The 22,437-nt window shown below is 43.8% G+C and overlaps 1 protein-coding gene across 3 annotated transcripts in view; it reads right to left on the bottom strand.

Annotated features, from left to right (window-relative positions):
• Window positions 1-592: 592 nt before the first annotated feature.
• OMA1 (OMA1 zinc metallopeptidase) overlaps window positions 593-22,437 on the bottom strand; it is a 99,393-nt gene continuing 77,548 nt past the window's right edge. The window contains exons 9-10 of one of the 3 annotated variants that reach the window (XR_006888755.1): window positions 7,206-7,499; window positions 593-7,029 (exon numbers count right to left, since the gene is read on the bottom strand). Coding sequence is in view for 1 of the 3 variants with exons in the window: in XM_046662684.1 (XP_046518640.1) it covers window positions 13,803-14,015 (213 nt within the window). In the remaining 2 variants the exon portion in view is untranslated. Of the gene's footprint in view, window positions 7,030-7,205; window positions 7,500-13,572; window positions 14,016-22,437 lie in introns of those variants that run through there. The other 2 variants (XM_046662684.1, XM_046662687.1) reach the window with 2 other exon arrangements.

Genomic DNA, 22,437 nt, shown 5'->3' with positions numbered 1-22,437 from the left:
GATAATGCCCAACTCCCCAAGTTGGGAAGGTTGGAAAGAAAACACAAGAAGCATTTAACAAAGTGGCTGGCATAGTAGTAGGAACTCAGATATGTCAAGGCCTTTGACCTGGCCTCAGGCCCTCCCTGCAGACCTGTCACCCACGTGCAGGGCGCTCAGACTCAGGCAGAGCCTCCGCCTTCTGGCTCGACCGAAAAGTAGTTATGCTTGCTCTGCCGCCTGCTGCCCTCACCTCCTCTCCCCCCAGCCCCCAATTTTCTTATCTGTGATTGTTAGAAACATAAGGAACACATGTTGCTCCCCTACTGGCATCACCACTGTGGGTTCAGAAACAAGGAGTTAAGAGTCTTCTTTCCTAGGGCTTGTGGCTGTGCAGGTCGGGGAGGCAAAGAGCAGGAAGGAGCATACAAATGAGGAATGGCTACCCAGTGCAGGAAAAGCCGCGAGAGACCGCTGCGTGTGACCATATAGATCCAAGATTTTCCGTAACAGAGCCAATTTCAAATCATTTTAATATTTCTTCAAAAGAGGCAATGTGTTGGGTATGATTTAATATGTATTAATTTTTTATTATGAAATACTTCAGGAATTTAAAAGCTTAGGTACAAAGAACAACTGTGTCCCAACGATCCAGCTTAAAGGAGGACAGCAGACTGCATTCTCCCTTCTTCCTCTCCTCGGCGGTACCTCGCTCCTGATTTCAGAACTCAGCCCTCCCTAGTGGGTTTTTATACTTTTATTACATTTGTACATGTTACAAATGATGTATTGCTTTGTTTTATGTGTTATAAAACTTTATGTAAATGTTACGTCCCATATGTATCACTCTGCAATTTTTTTGTTTTTGCTCAACATTATATTTTTGAGATGTGCCCATGTTGATGCCTGTGTCACTAACTCATTCATTTTCACTGCTCTGTAGTATTCCATTGCGTGACAACATCACAATATTGATCTGTTTTCCTGGTGATAGACACTGGGGTTGGGGAAATAGAATCACTAAGTCTGCTAGAGTCTTCAGAAGCAGACGCCAAGACGGCAGTAGAAGTGAAGAGATTTATGGGAGAAACACCTGTGAATGATGTGGGGCAGAGGAGGCCGGGAGAGTCTTCAGACCATGATGTGGGTCTGACACACACGAGAGGAGGTTGGGAAGGAAGGAAGAGTGAGTTGGAATTGCTTCTGACTCTAGCACAGTTCTAAGAAAGTCTCAGCGAGGCCAACAAGGAGACCTCAAGCAAAGGTGCCCCTGCTGCGCTCAGTCGCTGGCTGGGAGCAGTCCAGGTACAGGATCACAGAGGAGCTGAAGGTGTGGCAGCTGGAGCACCAGGGAGTCACTCATCTCCCCACAGCGAGTTCTCTCGAATAGGAATCTGAGTGGGGCTCTCCACGGCTGCCACCCTGTGCACGAGCAAAGAGGAGGCAGATTCTTACTCTGCCTGGAGCACTTTCATTCATTCATTCATTCATTCATTCATTCATTCTCTATCTTATAAAAGGAAAAGCCATGTTTGGGGAGGTTATCACAGAACAGTGTCATTAAAGCTGGGTCCTACAGGGCTCTTGCAGTCGTCCTTGCTGGGGCCAGTGGTCTCAGCCAGCCAACTCCACTCATTTCTTGTGTCTACACTGAACTCTGCTGCCGGGGATCTGCAGTCCAGGTTCCGAGAGGCTGTGTGGTGAGGTCTTAGAGTCACACAGACCTGCGTTTCACTCTCATCTCTGCACCTGGTCACTTGTACAAGTCATTCCGCTGCCTTAGGCCTCACTTTCCTCATCCATCAAATGAGGATAACCAGACCTATCTCGTGGAGCTGTTATGGGGATTAAAAGAGATGATGTAAGCATAGTGTCTGGCACACATAGTAGGTTCTTTAAAAGACATTAGTTCCTTCGCCTGCCCCTCTAGGCCATTATTAGGGTAATAGAAACCAATTCTTGGATGCAATAATTTTTCTCAAACTGAGAAATGTTTGAACACTTAGAGCCCCAGCTCTGCAAACCCCGGCTCTCCACGGCATCGGGGGGAGTGGAAATGGTCTCCACTGAACCTTCCTGTTCACGCCCATCACTCTTTCCAAAGCAGCGTTTGTGATTAATGTCACTCTAGGGCTAAAGCGGTCCCACGCGCTTCCAAGCACTTGATAAAGAGGCTCTCCAATTTACGGCAAATGCCATTATTGAGTGGTGGCAGAGAGCAGCCACTGGGGAATTTGTCTTGCTGGAAACTGTCCGTTGGAGCCATTTCTTCTATTTGCCTGGATCAGAGCTTGACTTATTTCAAAATAGATGAATGGGATCCTTTTTTGGTTCTGTCGGTGGGGTAGGAAGGAGAGAGGAGTTGTAAAATTTTTAAAAACAAAGAAAAATGCTTAATATTTAAATTTGGGAAACTCTGTATAGCTTACACAGACATCAGGATTCAGCAGAAGGCCAGGCGCATCAGTGGATGTTTGTGGAAGTGTATAATCGTCTCATTTAATTCTCACAGTGGCCTGTGAAGTACACCAAGTCCATTCTCCACATTTGACGAAGGGGAAGCCGAGGGTCACAGGCCAGAAATGGCAGAGCTGGGCCTCTGACGTAGACACAGACCTGACCTTTACACGTCACCACGCCATCGCCCTCGGTGGCCGCCGGTCATCACACCCACTCCTTAGTGCAGATGCCTGAGACGCTATCTCAGAGTGAAAACCCGGTTAGCCAAGGCTGCAACTTCTTTTTCACCGAGTCTCTGAGTCCATTTGGTTCTATTCCAGAACACATTCATGGAACACTTGCCTCTCACTCACAATTCATCTTCCTCACTTCCGCCTGCTCAGAGCCTGACTCGCCTCTGCAACAATGCTTATGAATGGTAGTCTTGTCTTTGCGTGGACATTTCCAGTGGCTGAGAGCTCCCTACCCGGGAGAGCCGTCCACTGTCGAGAGCGCTTCTTCTCTGATTGGGCCAGCACCCTGCCCTGGTCTGTAGCTCCCCTCGACCTGAGCCTCGGCCCCAGGCAGAGGAGGAGCGGTGAAAAGCTTAGGCTCAGACAGACCTGGCTTGAAACCTGGCCTTTCCACTTACTAACTGTGTGACATGGGGAAAGTTAACCTCATTGGTAAAGTGGAAGCAATAATATTTTATCAATAGGAATTCTTTTGGGTGCAAGTAAGAGAATATTCAATTAATAGTGGCATGAACAGTAAAGACATTTAATTATCTCACTTCACCAAAGGTTTCAGGGGAGGCAGGGCCCGTGTTGGCTCAGCAACAAGGTGACGTTAGGGTGCTATGTTGGTATCTCCACAATTCTCTTGGCCTTCCCTCAAGCTCATTAGAAGACCACAGCAGCAAGAAGCATCATATATTAACATAATGTATGCAAAGCAGGAATAGAAAACACAGGTTTAAAACAAACAAACAAACAGCCTTCTCTGTGGCCTCTCTCTAAAATATTTGCAATCCCTGGAAAATATTAGAGTTTCCTCTATTTCTCATTGGCCAGATCTGGTCACATGCCTACTCGAGGACCAATCACTGGCTCAGGGGGATAGCATTGCCATGATTGACTTAGACAGTCATGACTTACCCCCTCAGGCAGGGGCTGCCATTCAAACAAAATGAAGCTTGCTGAAAGGGAAGTGGAAGAATGGCTGGAGGCTGGGCAGCAACGGACTGCAGTTGAGGGTAAAACGGGGTAATATATGCTCAGGGCTTGGGGGCGTCCCTGACACACTTTACTCCATAAGTGTTAAGTATCACTATTGCATACTACTATTATGACATTAACAAAAGAATCAGGTTCTCTCTGACATCTCTTCTCTCACCTGGAACTTCAGTTCACCCTTAATTGTGTTGTACCTTGAAGATCATGCTTCCCGAGGAACAGGACAGCAGCATCACAGGCAGGGCCGCCTTGCTGCGTGTCTCCACGGCTGTTATTCACATCCCCGTCTGGGGGGATGGTGCCCTCCGGAGGGGTGCAATGTGCGACTTGTGTGACCATTAGCCTCAGTCTTGACTAGGAGTAAAATGGTTCTTTCTGTGTCATCTGTCTTAACCATACCATCTTCTGTCAGAAGCAGTCCCCTCCTGTCCTTGGTATATTCCGCCCTGACATAACTTTAGTCTTAGTTTCCATGTCTTGCTTTATTTTTATCATTATTACTTTCCATAAGTCTCACTTAGAAACTTAGCCTGAATGACATCTTATCACTGTGTTGGGTGAAAAAAGAGAGGCAGCCGGTTCAAGGGAGAGAGTCCGTGACCAGTTGTGGTCATTGGACTTGCCCATGGAAGCTCTATGTGCCCTTCACATGTCAATGGGGTGAGGAGAGCTCTCCAGCTCTGCTGGGACATTTGAAATAGTTCAGAGAGAGAGACCACCCCAGCAGAAGGCAGACAGCAGGGAAGGGAATGCCTGAATACTACTTAATGTTTCCTTGAGTAGAAGACAAAAGACTGATGAAAAACCCTTCTTATATTTGTCTCTTGACATTCTCTGCCTTACAAAAGAATCTCTTAAACAATTTGAGGCCTGGCAAGGAGTCACTCTCCTCTCAGATGGTGGCTCCCAACTTTCCTTTGTAAATCATCTTTGGAAGTAAGTGGACAAGGGTGAAAGGGAAAGAGCAGCGCCAAGCAGTGCTCAGTTACCATGTGGCAGACACCTACAAGCCTAAACCCACTACCTTCTCATGGGTGCTCTGCGAAGCAGACATTACCGAATGTTGGGTAGGAATGAAATTAATCCTGGGAAAATGAAGTGATTTGTCTAAGGTCTACCTGATTCAAAAGACTTTTCTCCACATCACACTGTATTTTCACACATTAAAACCAACCAACCAGCGAAACAGCCAACCTACCAACACCTCACACCTCCAGATGGCATTAAGTCTGGGGCCCAGGAGCTTGGAAGGGCGAGGTAGTCCAAACCATGGGGTCTGTTTGGATCAAGTCACTCAAGCTCCCTGGGCTCCAGTTTCTTCATTCATGTATAAAGTGGGACAACCATATCTGCCTCAAAGAACCATCGCAAGCATCAAGCCAGCTCCTGCCTGTCTGGTGCTTCAGGGCGTGGCCTGTACGAGGGGATCCCTTATTCATTCAGTGATGATCGGCAGCTCTTATTATTGCTCTGGTTACTGATCTTACTGTCAGTGACTGGTCTTGCTGAGCCCTCAGGACTGCATCTCCGGAACAATCCAAGCTGAACATCCCAGCAGAGAGTCTGAGCACGCGGAGCAGGCTTCCCCGAGACTGTGTGTCTTCCCAGCCCGCGCTGCCTCCACGTCTCGACTCCTGAGGTTTCTATGTTCCCGACGAGGCTGTTGAGTGTTACTCTGCAATCTGTTCCAGCTGTTAAATAAACTTCCCCTGCCCGCAGACGAGCTGTCACATGTGTGTAAACACCACTTTATGCCTGGACTGTGAATTCCGAGCCCAAACTCCCACTGCGTGGTTGCACTAGGGTCACACCGGCTCCAGAGCCTATGAATCACGGATAACGGGCTCAGACTGTGCGGCTGCACTGTGACCAATTATGTGGCCTGAGAAAGGAACAGTGAGCTGTCACACTTGGGAATGTTTATGGCTGCTCTGGGTATCGGAGGGTCATTTTCTATGTCACCGTCATTAGAAGAGGTGGCACTAGGAAGGGACAAGAAGCAACTCGTGCCCAATACTGCAGTTTGCAAAGCTCATTTATATCTGATAGGTGACTTATTACTTCCTCAAAACAACCCTGAGAGGTAAGGATTATCAGAACCCTGTGCTGTGTAACCACGGGCCAATTACTTCACCTCTCTTAACTTCAGTTTCTCCATCTCTTAAGTGGTGTTACTATGGGGATCAATAATAATAATAATAAGTTTGATAGCTAACTTCACAGTTTGGGTTCCCCTAAAAGTAGGCCCTAAGACAGGCACTAGGATAGGATGGGTGGGCACTGGGCCATTTATTTGGTGGTGATCTCAGGAAGCAAACGTGAGGAAGTGGACAAAGAGAGAAATACAGTCTGCAAATAGAGCATGCGTGAATGAGTGGGTGAGAGCTGTGGGCGGCGGGCTCAGTCCACAGGGGCCCTCTGACAAACTGTGGAACACACTCCAGAATCACCCCAGAGGGTGAGGCATTTACCCACTGACTCTGATCCCCACTGGTTGTAGGACACCCCAGGGGAGCTGACCCCTCTGCACCTCTGGGGCACCCCTGCCTGTGGCTGAGCAAGACCCTGTGGTGCCAGAGAAACCCCTCAGTAGAGAAGAAAGCAGAGGGCGAGAAGAGCTCTGGACCACTCCATGGCTGCTGTAGCGGGCCCAGGCATGGGCTGCCCAGCGATGCTGACGCTCACTCGTGATGTGTGCTTGCCACACACACAGAAATGGCTGAGCATAGATGTGGTCCTCACACGACCCCACGAAACATCAACTGCTACTATCTCCATTTTCCAGAGAAAGAAAATTGAGCCTCACAGAGGAAGGTCACTTACGCAGAATGAGCCAGCTTCAAATCCAGGTCGGCCTGGCTGTGGGGACTGAGCTCCTTGGGGCAAACCTGAGAAGAAATCCAGCCTGTCCAGTAGGACCGGCGGGGCACACTGAGCACTTGCCTGGACAACGTTGAAAGGTAATGCTAGGACCATTCTGTTTATTGCTTTAAGAAACATGTATTGAGCAGTGCTTTGGATCGAGGATAAAAAACCACTACTGCGACAGAGCTCCTGCTCTCAAGGACCTCCCAAGCCAATGGCAGGCGTGCAGTACCACCTGGCAGCTGTGGTGGTAGAGCTTTGCTTTTCCACGACCAGCTGGTGAGGATGCGCAGAGGTTCTGAGAGGAGAGGGGCGTGCTCCATCACATGGCTGGGGAGGAAGGCAGGGGTTGAACCTGGACCTTTAGACCTCGAATCCTCAGTGGCTTACTAGATCCATTCCCTCGGGAGGACGAGTTAGCTACTGGGATTAGCTCCCATCAAAGCCGCCCCGAATGACTTTGAGTAGCCGTGGAACCAAAGGAGTCTCTGATTTCAGATGGAGGTAAGTCCTAGAAAGAAGAATAAAGCAGAAAGTAGGGTGAGTGAGTGACTGGAGGGTGCAGAACTGGTGGGGTTTTTCTGCACCCTGCCACGGAGTGTTTGTGGGCAGAGGTGAAGCTCACAAAGCCCTGGGCACTGGGAGGAGGTGACCAGAAATACCCATGAGCACGGGGGTAAGACTTACCCTTCACTATTTTATAAAGTTCACTGGGAAACTCTCTCAAGCATTCCAATAACTCCTGCTGCTGCTTCTCTGTCTTCATTCACACATCACTCATTCTTTCTGTCTTCGGACTTGAATTCATGGAGCGCTGACGATGTGCCAATTCGTGCTCCTGAGGGTTGCTGGGCCTTTGTCATGAACATTTCTCAGTCAGCTGGTTGGCTCAGTGCAGGAGGTGAGGGTTGAGGGATGGTGTTGAGAGATGAGATCATGGAAAGTTTCAGGGATTACGGAGCAGGAGAAAAGCCTCGGGCTCTAGAACAAAGGAAGGACCCCAAATCAATATTTCCCATGTTGCCCTGAGAACTGCTCTCAGTTTCTGTGTGTGAGAGAAAGTGAAAGACAGTAAAAGCTTTGAGTCCCACAAACCTAGTTAAATTCCTGGATGGTCTGTGCGAGCTCGGCCAAGTTATACAGTCCTGTGAGCCTCCACGTCCTTATCGGTAAATTAGAATAACCCACGCCTTGGAGAGCTGCTGCAAGGATGAAAAGGAGAGAAACGTGTGCCATCTTGTCCTTAGTAGGGCTCAAGAAACATTAGCTGCCCTTCTCCCAGTCCACCATCTGGAGAATGGGCTGGCCATTCAGGAAGAGGTTGACCCCACTTCTCTAGATCGAAGCCTCAGAATGTAGAAATTGATGGAAATCAGGAACACTCTCTCGACCAGGACCGTAGCAGCATTAATAGAATAACTAGGTTATACACACATACACACACACACACTCATAAATCAGACTAGAACAAAACGTGCTACAAATAAGTTTCCCTTTTCCTCACACTTAAGTAAGAGCAGAACATTATCGATTCTGGGTTGTATGAGATCAGGCAAACGGTCATCGTTTTGGAAATGACCTCTCCTAATAATCTTATAGCCCAGACTAAGACAATGCTAGAACATAAGAGTCAGCACGGGTACAGCATTTTGGATGTTGTACAGAGCATTCACATTGTTACTATATTTAAAACCCACAGTAATCCTGGGAAGCAGGCAGGGCAAATGTTACTATCCCATTTCCCAAAGCAAAAATAAGACTAGTCACATTGCCCTTGATTCTCTCAAGGCTACTGTAACATCAGAGGGAACAGCTGATGTCGAAAAAAATAAATTCAACTTGTTTCTGCGCAAAAACAATACTTAATTTTTAAAAATATATCCTTAAATGTAAAACAACAGAACACTTAAGCAGACCATCCATCATCCCTCAGTGACAGAAACATGGTTATACTTTGATATAGTGGTCAAAATCAATACATGTTAATTTTATTTTCTTTTATATTCTGGAGAGAAAAAAAAGCAAATCTGATCTTAAACGCATGCTGCCCAGCATGAGGTCCCAGTCCCTGTGGTCTGTAAAGATGGTATTGGAATCTACTAGTTATGCTTAATATTTCAAAGAGCCTAACCAAAAATTTTATATTTTCTCTCACTTAACTAGGCCACCCAGACTAGTTAAATCACAAATCTTTCTTTTGCCTGGAATCTTGGTAACACCAGACATCACTTGATGATCAGAGGTCCTGATTGGTCTTGGACGATGTCACAGAACTTCTGAGACCTGGAAGCAGGACCACACTGTGACACACGCCCCAAGCCCAACCACTTCAGCTCCTAAACAGCCAGTGCAGCAAGAGCCTGGCCACGGGTCTAGACACTCCAAGCTTTCAGGACAAGGAGAACTCTGTGGAGTAAAGTCCACGCAGAGGGAGCCAGGTAACGGAAAAGGAGTTCTTGTGATTAAAAGGCCAGGAGCCGCCAGCCCACCTTGAGGGCTGTGGGTTTTCTGATGGAAGTCAGGGGGCAAGGTGTAAAGGGGTGGTACTCTCGCAGAGCTTCTTTCAGTAATGAAGTGAGAGAGATTTCTCACCACAGATTAAGGAACTCTAGGTGTCAATAAAAACGCATTATGAGATGAGTAACAGAAATTTTATCCTTCACGTACATGAATATACTTTAAATGGCTGTTGTACCACCTGTCATGTGGTATTAAAATGAGTACTCTTACATAAGGGAAAGGAGGGTTTTGGCCCTGCTGTTCACAAGCGAGGAGTGAAGGGACATGAATGCTTTCTTTCCATGCCCACTTCCATTCTGAGATTTGCCAACTGAAGTAGTAAATAGGTGAGGGGCACAGATTCTGGAGTCAGAAGATGAGTCTGAATCTCAGTTCTGCCATTACCTGTTGAATAGTGCTTGGCACAGAGTTGCCTAATATCTTTGAATTTTGGTTTCCAGATAAAAAATGGAGGTAATACTTTCCTTTCCAAAGAATGTGGTATTCCTGAAAGAGCACTGGGTTACAGATCAATGAACCCTTCTTCCAGTCTCAGTTCAGCTGTTTACTCGAAATGCATCCTTCAATAACTTCCTAAACCCTCCAAGCACTAGTTTTCTCCCCTGTGGGTAAATACACTTGTCCTTCCAATCTCCTGGGTTGGGTTTGAGGGTATGAGATAATTTAGGTCAGGAAAAAATATCTTGTAAATGGTAAACCAAATACACAAATGCAAATTTACTATCATGTCAACATAAGATTTAAGCTATTGTTTTTGCTCAAATTAAATATCATTTCAGCCCAAATCTTCGGGGAATTATCTTGTTTCTTTACCTGGTGAAAGAGGACAAATGTAACAGGTTCTTATTGCAGTTCCTTAGCCCCCGTGGTTGCACATCTCCCCACACGCTGTAGCTGCTTCGGCTCGACCGTACCCATCCTGGGCTCCAGCCAGTCAGAATAATCCCACCCCCTGCTGGAGTGGTTGCGTCCGGGGCACCCTATACGGTGCAGTTAGCGTTGAAGGCTTTGTTTCAACAGTTTCAAGGTGAGTCCTCTCCCCACCTGGATGTGAGGAGACCCTAGGAGTTGCGGGCAGCCACCTTGAAAACATCAGCGAAGAGTGAAGCCAGAGCCGAGAAAAACCACAGAGAAAACAAGCCATCGCTCTAACGACATCATGACCCTCGGGACTAAATTGCATTGAAGCTAGTGCACTTCTGGGCTTTCCTGTTAGGTGAGGCAATAAATTTTCTTGAGTTTGAGTTGGTTTTTCTGTTCTTGCAAGTAAAATAATCTTTAGAAATACACCAAGGCCAGCCCCGTGGCCGAGTGGTTAAGTTCACGTGCTCCGCTTCAGCAGCCAGGGTTCACTGGTTCCGATCCTGGGTGTGGACCTAGCACTGCTCATCAAGCCACGCTGGGGCGGCGTCCCATGTAGAAGAACTATAAGGTCCTACAACTAGGATATACAGCTATGTACTGGGGCTTTGGGGAGAAGAAAAATAAAGAGGAAGATTGGCAACAGATGGTAGCTCAGGGCCAAACTTCCAAATTAAAAAAAAAAGCTATACTGCTTCTTTAAAAAAAAAAAAGAAAAAAAAGAAATACACCATCATGTAATCTTGAGCAAGTTCCATTAACCCTCTAAACTTCCGTTTCCTGATCTAAATGGAGGATAACACAATACCTATCATATATAGGGTTGCAGTGAGGATCAACAGGGCTTGAAAATGCCGAGCACTGCACTTGGTACAAAGTAAGCATTCAACAAACGGTGGCTGTTTGTATTATGTTTGGAGCTCTAGACATTGTGCTGAATGCTCTCAGCACCACGTCAGCCTAGCAGGTAGGATTTATTGACCCCGTTTTACAAATGAAGAAATGAGGGTTAGAGAGTTTAAGTAACTTCATTACTGGAAAGAGTGTAAGTTGCCCAGGCTACCAAGAGGCAGAGATTTCACAAAGAACGATTGTTTCTCTTCCTCTTTTTTTTTAAGATTTTATTTTTCCTTTTTCTCCCAAAGCCCCCCAGTGCATAGTTGTGTATTTTTAGTTGTGGATCCTTCCAGTTGTGGCATGTGGGACGCTGCCTCAGCATGGCCGGATGAGTGGTGCCGTGTCCACGCCCAGGACTCGAACTGGCAAAACCCTGGGCCACTGAAGCAGAACGCGCGAACTTAACCACTCAGCCACAGGGCCGGCCCCTTTCCTCCTCTTTTTTTATCCTTTGACCACATGATGTTGAGTGTACAGTATCAGTAAAATATTAATGGAATGCCTATAATGTGCCAAAAATTACTAGGAATTAGGGACATAGCAGTAAATACACACTTTTCTTAGTTTTTGAGCATAAAGTCTTATAACTACCTGGATTATAAGTGAGAGTGAATTGAATGTGTGCCTCGGATTTACTGGCATCATGCTCCAACAACTGAGCTAACCAGCCAACATCTAAATTCTATGGACACACAGAAAGCATTGACAGTAAGTTATGCAGCTGAATGCAGACCGTGCCGGGGTCGTTTCCATATGCAGCTTAAAGCATATGTATATAGATTACGTTCCAGTTGCTATTTAATTTCTCCTAAAACCCTGAGCTGAAATGTAATATTTCTTTTACATTTATTGATTCCATGGGTTAAAAAAATCTTTTTCATATACAACATAAAGGTATTATCTCTATATTTTCTCCGCTCTTTCTGACATGATGTCAACTTCTACGTTTTCTAGGAAGTCTGAACAATACAATTAGATGTGATAATGGGATGGAAGAAAAAATAGACTAGAGTCTCCCCTCCACTATTTTGTTAGGAAATCTAATGGTGTGTTTTCCTGTTTACCTCTAGGTGACATTCTCCAAATGTCCTTATGTGTTACAGAGGGCATCCAGTCACTAGAGTGTAAAAAACGACCAGTTCATCTGTACCTCCTCCTTCCGGGTGTTGTCTCGTGTGCAGATCACGAGATTGCTCACAAGCCCTGAAAAACATGAGTAGGCTCTGAACTTGCCTTCATAACAATTAGGGAAGGCCTTTGTCTAAGAAAATGTGATAGTGTCAGGACACGCCCCAAATGAGAAGTCACAGGCAGGGGGAGAGGTCCCACTCTCCCATCTTGCCTCACTCCAGGCTCCTCGTGTAAATTTTGATAGAAGGGTCTGAGAGGAGGACCTGGGAAATCAGCCTGCAGATAATGTAAGAGACCCCTGATTTTATAATTAGGAGATTTTTACCTGTATCGAAGCTATACGTGGGGAAGCTACCAAACAACTGAGAATGGAGTTTGTTCCTTGTCTCTTGCTAGCTTAGCTCTAGAGGCCTGCGAGTTGTGGAAATGAGCAGTCTTACAGTCAGACCTAGCTTTGCTCTTTCTGGGTGACAGACATTGGGTATATTATCTAACCTCTCCAAGCCTGTTTCTCAATGTAAAATGAGAATAATAAAACCTACTTGATAGGGTTGTGGAATAAATGGGCCCAGCTCATAGCAGATACTCAATAAAAGGTAATTTCTTTCCCTTTTAACTCTCTAAGAAACTGTTTATTTCATACATAGTCATATGCCACATAACGGCGTTTCAGTCAAGGATGGACTGCTTACACCACAGTGGTCCCGAGATTACCAGCATATAGCTTAGGCGTGCAGTCAAGGATGGGCCGCTTATACCACAGTGGTCCCGAGATTACCAGCATATAGCTTAGGCGTGCAGTGGCTACACCACCTAGGTTTGTGTAAGTGCACTCCCATCTTTGCACTACGACAAAATCTCCTAATGGCGCATTTCTTGGAATGTATCCCCAGCGTCCAGCAACACATGACTGTAATGTGCTTCAAGAAAAATGTCCCTCTTAGGAATATAACCTCAACATCACCAGACTTCACCAGTTTGGGAGTACAAATAATATATAAATAATAATACATTTTTAAAACTTATTTCTAGGTATCAGCAGGGATGTGTCTTGTGCTTCTCTATCTTCATCCAGCCCTTTTTTGATGTCTGCTGCCCAGGGAGATGAACTTGGGGGCAGCATCCTGCCCCTGCCTCTCCTGGTGGTACCTCAATGAGAACAGGGTGACTGCCTTCTCTGAGAACCCCAGAGATTCCCAAAGTGTAATATGGTCAAGGAGCTAAAACGACATGACTGTTCAGACTATAGTGCACCAGAAGCACACTCTGTCTGCAAGGAAATGACCCTCTCTCCAATTTTGCTTCTCACTTTGTCACTTGGACCACAAACAGCACCACTTGTGCCTCCCTATGCAAACCGCTTCTTCAGCTTCTGCCTATAGCTTTAATCCCACCCTGTCCATGAGTGAGGATCAGGAAATTCTCTATCTGCAGGTCCCCTATTCCACAAAATTCTACCCCAATGCAAACCAATTTCTGCATGCTTCAGACTATCAGTTTCTCAGTGTGTCCTAACCATTCAGTCTCTGAAACCCAGTTTAGGCTCCGCGGGAAACCTCTCTACAACAATTACTGTACATTCTGATTTCTCATCCACTAGAGGTCTGCTTCCAAATAAAAAACAAGTATGAGACAGAATAAAATGTGTAATATAAATTTATTCTGTGACATTTTCCTCTTTGAAAATATTTTAAAACAGATTAAAATACCTCAATATTTAATGAAAAATAGCTAGAAGAATTTAGATACCTGTAATATACATGATTTGACCTTGAATATCCATTTTTTTCATTTCAAACATCATTTTTTAAAAAGTAACATAAAAATGATAAGGATTGCTGCATTCTTCATATATCCTGTGTCTCAAATTTTAATTCAACTGTCAGTTCTTTTCTCAATTATATATGTTAATGGTATTTGCTTCTGTTTCTGAGTGGGAAGAGTATCCACTTTCTGTTTCTTAACAGTGATATTTAGGTCTTCTTTCTCTGATTCTTCAAGAAAATGCTTCACACTGAGTTTGAATAGTAATCGAGGGTCTGGTCCAGAAAGTGGTGGGCAATTACAGATCTCTCTAATTTTGAGAGCCTATTAAGAAAGAATACAATACGAAATAAACATACGTAAATTTATTAAGATTATTCCAGTAATTCCTAACATGCTCTATGCAAAACAATAAAATATAAGAATACATTCTATATTTTTGGAATAAAAAAGTATCTTAATTACAACACATGAAAGAGAACCACAGATAAATTCATGGTAAATAGTTACATTTTCATGATTTGCTCACATCATAATATATCTGAAAAAACCAACTGTCTCTACAGCGACTGCTTGAAGTCCTGTTGGGGAGAAACAAGCCTCTTACAGGGTCTCTGTGGTTTCAGTCAAACTCAAATTGACCCTGAGAACAGCCATGCAGATTAGAAAAGATCTAAAAGACTAAAAAGACTAAGAGATTTTTCAAGAAAAAGAAAACAATATAGACGCCCGAAGACGCTGGGAGAAGAGAGACGTAACAGGGGCAGTCTGGGCTGGAATTGACGCTAATAACCTAGAGAGGGAAACACATCGAAATCATGACAATTTCCACTCCAGGAAAAATAAAATGCTGCAGGAAAAGAGAAGTAATCACAGTATACTGAGTATAGTACGTGGCTCAGCTGTGACTCGTGTTCACTCAGTTTTTAAAACGCTGAATCTTGATTTAACCAAAATCACAACATAGCCATCCCGGGGAGGGGGCGGGCTGAATATGTGTGCGCACGCACAGGGTGCGACAGTGACAGGGGCGAGCTTAATTCTCATCTTTTACAGGGGAAGATAAATAATGCCTAAAACTGAGAAGTTAGGAAGTAGCAATATAAGCACGATATACAGATATGGCGGGAAATACCAAAAGATCATATAAGAGAGTTGAAAACGTCACTCTTGAAGTTGAGGGCAGGGTAGGGAGACTGTTGCTTTAAGTAACTTGCCTTAGAGAACTACGTGCTTCTTTAAATTGGGTACATGGATGACTTTTAAGACACAAAAACTAAAATAGTAATTTTTTAAGGAAAGAAATCTTAATATCTCAGAGGTTTTGAAAGAAAGATACTTGGGTGGAAAAGCTAGTTTAGTTTTTACCACTTCTGACTTTCTGACACTGATGCGTGTCCAGGGAAGTCAGGAAAGCCGGGAAGGGGACGATGGGTGTTGGGGGAGGGGTAAAATTCTAGGAAGACGGCCAGGCAGGCTCCCAATGATAAAATAACAACTTGCGGTGGGGGGTGGGGGACGACCTGAAGGACGGGAGGGAGGAGGCCACATAGGTGCCCAGAAGAGAACTCCAAGCAGCAGCAGCAGCAGCAGCAGCAGCAGCAGCAGCAGCGAGCTCAAGGACCTGAGATGGGAGTGTGCTGGTGTTCTGCTGTAACGAGGAGCTGGGACAGGTGGAGCAGGGCTGGGTCGGAGGCAGGAACAGACTATGTCGGATCTCATAGGTCATGGTAAGGATTTTAGGTTTTACTCCGAGTGGGCCTGCCCCTGATAGTCCTGGGGTCCATGTGAAGAACACAAACGGAGGCTTAAATATCTAAAAGCTTTAAGTTAAACTAATACTTCTCTACATACAATAGTTCTATTTTCTTACTTTGAGGAATATACATTCAAAGTGACCCTGAAGGCCAGGTACAAAACTAGAATTCTGGAATTTCAGAATGTGTAAGCTTGCGGGGGGCCTACTCCAGCTCCTGCAAATGGCCTGTGGTTCCCTCCCTTCTCCTCCCACCCCTGGCTTACCTGGTACTGTGAGGGGCTTGTGTGCATGCATCCAAGGGACAAGGTCCATGCAGGCCCTGGAAGCAGGCCCAAAAGTGTTTGGGTGAGGAATTCCATTATCTCAAATACCCAGAGTGCCATGTGGTGAGGGCACCGGTTCTTAGATGGGAATATTCCCTGAAGTCCCACAGCGAACAGGGACATGCAGCCAGAGGCAAGCCAGAAAAGGGTCTTCTAAACGGAAGAAAGCAGGGCAGGACTGGGTGTAGGAGCACTTCTGACTCTAACTGAGGCTCTGAGTTACCAAAACAAATGGGGAAAAGCCTTAAAGTGAAATTCTTTGGTGACAGGGGCCTTGTCTGAATTTTCTTTGTAGTATCTCACAATTCCAACAGATGTAAGATGTATCTTATATCTACTGAGTGTTAAATAAAAGTTCATTAAAGTAAACTGAACTGATAAAACAAGAAAACGTTTCCCAACTATAGCACTGAAGCAGAGTCCGACCCTCAGCTAAATGGTAACCCCACTGTTCAAACCAGGACGCTTCTGAGAGGGAAAGGAGATGCTATTAAGATTTATACTGAGACATGAGGCGTAAACGGAGACTGTGCTGGCAAACTGGGACCCACAGTCTACTCTCGCTGTAGCCCCGTTACAGCCACGCTGGTGCTCTTTTCCACAGGAAAGCAGATCTGTCATGGCGGCTACACCACAGCTTGAGGCCTTCACTGGGGTCTGTGAAGGGGGCACGTGTGGAGCTCAGCAGTGACAGCTGGCACAGCCGAGTCCCGCAATGGGAGACGCCGAGCAGCAAGCAAGGGAGGAACAGCACGCCCTCGCCTACAGTCTCACATTCAGCAAAAGCTCTTCTCTTTCCCTGAAGTTCTTTTCTCAGTATTTTTACATTCAACTAATGTTTAGAACACCACACTGAGCAAGGTGCCACGTACACATTAGTCAGAACAGACAGTCGTGATCCTTGCTCTCATGCAATTGACTTTGCATTTCCCCATTAACGGGCATTTCAATTGGTTCCATAGTTGTGTTTTGTTTTATTTGGCTTTGATAAATTACTCTGCTAGGAAAATCTTTGTTTTAAAAAAAAGATATATGTTTTTTAGTTTTATTTAGGTCATTATAGTTTATAACACTGTGAAATTTCAGTGGAACCTTATTATTTGTCAGTCACCACATATATGTGCCTCTTGACCCCTTATGCCCACCCCCCTACTCCCTTCCCCTCTGGTAAGCACTAATCTGTTCTCTTTGTCTGTGTGTTAGTTTATCTCCTACATATGAGTGAAATCATATGGTGTTTGTCTTTCTCTGTCTGGCTTATTTTACTTAACATCATACCCTCAAGGTCCATCCATGTTGCTGCAATTGGGGCGATTTTGTTTTTTTTTATGGCCGAGTAGGATTCCATTTTATATATATGCCACATAAAAAAATGTTACTTTTTAACCTCCATTTCGATTTACTTGAAGTACACCTTTCAAAATAGAACGATCTGGTGAAAGAGTAAGAACAGAGTGTAACTTCTATTATATAGGACCAGACTGCTTTCTGCTGGAAAGGCTTTACCAATTTATGACATCATCAGCACACAGGCATATCTGAGTTATTCATAATCAGTATAACATAAGACCTCATGATCTTATCTAGATAACCACATAATTCCAGCCTCAGAGTCCTTAGTAATCATCAGCTAAGTTATACAGACAAGAAAATTAAGTTCCAGAGAGGTTAAGTGATGGGCAGGGAACAAAAAACCGCTTTCCGGATGCTTAACAGCAGCTTTATGCACCACTGGGAGCAACCGGGACGTCCTTCAGTAGGTGAGTGGATAATCTGTGTTACATACAGACAATGGAATATTACTCGGTGCTAAGAAGAAATGAGCTATCCAGCCATGAAAAGACATGGAGGAACCTTAAATGCATATTTTTAAGTAAAAAAAGCCAATCTGAAAAGGCTGTCTAGTATATGATTTCAACTACACACATGACATTCTGGAAAAGGCACAACTATGGAGTCACTGAAAAGATCCATGGCCATCATGGGCTAGGGGGAAGAGAAGAATGAACAGGCAGAGCCTAGAGTATTTTTAGGGCCATGAAACTACTCTAGGTGATACTATAATGATGAATACACATCATTATACATTTCTCAAAACCCACAGAACCTGCAACACTAAGAGTGAACCCTAATATAAACCATGGACTTTGGGCCATGATGGGTCGATGTGGGTTCATCTATTATAACAAATGTAAAACTCTGGTGCAGAATTTAGACAGTGGGAGAGACTGTCCACGTGGAGGTAAGAGGTATATGGGAAATCTCTGCACCTTCCACTCCATTTTGCTGTGAACCTAAAACTGCTTTTAAAAATAAAGTCTATTTAAAAAAAAAAAAAAAAGCTGGCATGGAAGTAAAAAGGCTTAGAAGAAGAGGATTAGAACCTGCTTTTGTTGTTTTTATTTTTAATGCTTTGTACTACATTTTCGTAATAATGGTTTCTTGCACCACATTACATGCGTCTTGAGTAAATCTTTTACTGAATAAATGTACTTTGGAAATGTCTGAGCCATGTTTCTTTAATTGGTAGAAAGACTAAATATTCTTTTTTTTTTTTTTTTGAGGAAGATTAGCCCTGAGCCAAAATCCGCCACCAATCCTCCTCTTTTTGCTGAGGAAGGTTGGCCCTGAGCTAACATCTGTGCCCATCCTTCATGTTAGATGCCTGCCACAGCATGGCTTGATAAGGGGTGCACAGGTCCGTGCCCAAGATCTGAACCAGCAAACCACGGGCTGCCAAAGCAGAGTACACAAACTCGACCACTATGGAAGCAGTCCAGCCCCAAAACTAAATATTCTTCATAAAGGTTTTCTGTGTGTGAACTGTTTCTCTCCTCCAACTATCTATCTATCAAGCAGAATCCTGTTACAGACCACATATATTTCTATCAAATCTTCATCTATTTTGCATAGTAAGATTTTACCACATACGTGGGTAAAATATTTTTTGTTTTTTTACTTTCCTTTCCACATTTATTTTATTACATTTCAGAGTGTCAACATCTTTTATTTTTATAAGTTCAAATCTATCCTTTAAAAGTAAGCAACATTTTCCCCTGAACAGCTAGAATATGCCTTTCCATCTCCTTTACTTTGTTTTCTGTATTTGACTTCATGCACTGCACATAATAGGTACTTAATAAATGCATGCTGAATTTTAAACAAACATTTATAGAACACAAGCAATGAATAAATCATTATGATAAATGTCGTAGGGAAAACACTCAAGAGTTTACAGACTGTGAGACAGCAGGAATGTACTCTAAGAACAAGAATATACAGTTTTAAGAACCCCAAGGAGGATCTGGAGTTAAATATGGAATGAGCCAGCCTACAGACTCCAACTGGGAGTGAAAGGAACTAACATTTATTGTTCACTTTCTATGTGCCTCGCACTGTGCCAGGTGTTTCACAGATGTTACCTAAATTGGTGTTGTCATATGAACCACTTTGGAAATCTTGGGCCTGGTGTAGAATATTTGCCATTAAAATGTCTTACAAGCGAGGAAGGTAAGGGGGCAGGACCTTACCCACACAAACACGCACATAAAACACCCAGGTGACATTGCTCTTCCGATTTTACAAATGAAGACTACTGAAGGTTAGATCAGGTAACTTCCTCAAAGTTAGGTGGATGGATCAGAACTAACGCAAACTCCTAAGGCTGCTGCTACTTGTACACTACTTCCTATAGGCATCCTTTTCCCATTATCAATTATTAATTTGATACATGCTAATATCTATGAGGGAAGGTAACTGCTATTCAATTGCATTGCCCAATTTTTCTATTTTTAACCCAATATTATATTACTTATCTTTCCTATTATTACCCATCATGCAATCACTTAACAAAGATTCTCTAAGCATCTCAGAAACTGTCACAGGCACTAGGAACACAGCAGTGAACAGAGGCCTTATGTTCTAGAGGACGAGACAGACAGTAAACAGGTAAACAGGACAATTTCACTTGAGTACGTGAGGAAACCAAGCAGTGAACCGTGTCAGAGAAGGGCTGCAGGGAAGAGAGGCTTTTTGAGATTAGGCGACCAGGAAAATCCTCCCCAGCAAGACGGTGCTGGTGTAAGGAACTGAGGAGGGAACGTTCCAGGCAGAGAGATCAGCAAGCAGAGGAGCTGTAAGGAGGAAACAAGCTCCAGGTGAAACAGCTGGAATCAAGAAAACCCTGGGGAGAGCGACACATGAGAAAGATGGGGAAGCAGCTAGCGGCCAAATTATATGACTTAAAAACCAAGTAAAGAGTTTGGATTTTTATCCTAAATTAGATGAGAAGCCACTAAAAGGTTTAAATCAGGGAAGTGACATTAAAAAGATCATTCTGGCTACTGTCTTGAAAATAGGTTATTAGATACAGTAAAGTCACAGGATACAAAATCAACATGCAAAAATCAGCTGCATTTCTATACACTAACCATGAAGTAGCAGAAGGAGAAATTGCGAATACAATCCCATTTACAATTGCAACAAAAAGAATAAAATACCTGGGAATAAACTTAACTGAAGAGGTGAAAGACCTGTACACTGAAAACTATAAAGCATTGTTGAAACAAACTGAAGAAGACACAAAGAAATGGAAAGATATCCTGTGCTCTTGGATTGGAAGAATCAACATCATTAAAACGTCCATACTCCCTAAAGCAATCTACAGATTCAACGCAGTCCCTATAAACTTCCAACAAGTTTTCACAGAAATAGAACAAAGAATCCTAAAATTTATATGGAACAACAAAAGACCCTGAATAGCCAAAGGATTCCTGAGAAAAAGGAACAAAGCTGGAGCTATCACACTCCCTGATTTCAAAATATAATACAAAGCTATAGTAACCAAAACAGCATGGTACTGGCACTAAAACAGACACATAGATCAATGGAACAGAATTGAGAGTCCAGAAATAAACCCACACACTCATGGACAGCTAATATTCCACAAGGGAGCCAAGAATATACAATAGAGAAAGGAAAGTCTCTTCAATAAAGAGCAGCCACATGCAAAAGAATGAAAGTAGACCATTATCTTATACCATACACAAAAATCAACTCAAAATGGATTAAAGACCTGAAACTTCTAGATGAAAACAGAGGCAGTACACTCTTCGACATGGGTCTTAGCAGCATATTTTCAAGTACCGTGTCTGACTGGGCAAGGGAAACAAAAGAAAAAATAAACAAATGGGACTACATCAAACAAAAACCTTCTGCACAGGAAAGGAAACCATCAACAAAACGAAAACACAACCTAACAACTGGGAGAAGATTTTGCAAACCATATATCAGATAAGGGATCAATATCCAAAATATATAAAGAACTCCTACATCTCAACAACAAAAAAACTAAGAACCCAATTAAAAAATGAGCAAAAGATCTGAACAGACATTTCTCCAAAGAAGATACAGATGGCCAACAGGACATGAAAGGACACTGAACATCATTAACTATCAGGGAAATGCAAAGCAAAACTACAATGAGTTGGGCTGGCCCAGTGGCATAGCGGTTAAGTTCATGTGCTTCGCTTTGACAGCCCAGAGTTCGCCAGTTCAGATCCCGGGTTTGGGGTCCCACATATAAAGCAGAGGAAGATGGGCACAGATGTTAGCTCAGGGCCAATCCTCCTCAGCAAAAAGAGGAGGATTGGCAGCAGATGTGACCTCACGGCTAATCTTCCTAAAAAAAAAAAACAACACTACAATGAGATATCACCTCGCTCTTGTCCAAATGGCTGTAATTAACAAGACAGGAAATAAGTGTTGGAGAGGATGTGGAGAGAAGAGAACTCTCATTCACTGCTGGTGTGAGTGCAAACTGATACAGCCACTATGGAAAACAGTATGGAGAGTCCTCAGAACATTAAGAATAGAACTACCATATGATCCAGCTATTCCACTGCTGGGTATCTATCCAAAGAACATGAAAACATGAATATTCAAAGATAAATGCACCCCTATGTTCATCACAGCATTATTCATAATCGCCAAGACTTGGAAGCAACCTAGGTGACTGTCAAAAAAAAACCGGGGAGCCGGCCGCATGGCTGAGCAGTTAAGTTCACGCAGTCTGCCTTGGTAGCCCAGGGTTTCACCAGTTCAGATCCTGGGCACGGACCTAGCTCATCAAGCCACGCTAAGGCAGCGTCCCACATAGCAGAACCAGAAGTACCTATAACTAGAATATACAACTATGTACTGGGGAGCTTCGGGGAGAAGAAGGAAAAAAAAAGAAAAAGATTGGCAACAGATGTTAGCTTAGGGCCATGTGGTATATATACACAATGGAATACTCCTTAGCCATAAGAAATGATGAAATCTGGCCATTTGTGATAACATGTATGTTGGACCTTGAGGATATTATGCTAAGCGAAATAAGTAAGAGAGAAAAAGTCAAATACCATATGATATCACTCATAAGTAGAAGATAAAAACAACAACAAACACATAGCAACAGAGATTGGATTGGTGGTTACCAGAGGGGAGCGGGGAAGGAAGGCAAAAGGGGTACTTGGGCACATGTGTGTGGTAATGATTGTAATTAGTCTTTGGGTGGTGAACATGATGTAATCTACACAGAAATTGAAATATAAGGATGTACACCTGAAATTTATACAATGTTACCGCAATAAAATTTTTTTTTAAAAAAGAAAGAAAATAGGTT

Source organism: Equus quagga, chromosome 5 (assembly GCF_021613505.1).
Source record: "Equus quagga isolate Etosha38 chromosome 5, UCLA_HA_Equagga_1.0, whole genome shotgun sequence".
NCBI classification, from domain to species: Eukaryota; Metazoa; Chordata; class Mammalia; order Perissodactyla; family Equidae; genus Equus; species Equus quagga.
The sequence above is the reverse complement of the archived record's forward strand: the minus strand, read 5'-3'. Positions and strand labels throughout refer to the sequence as shown.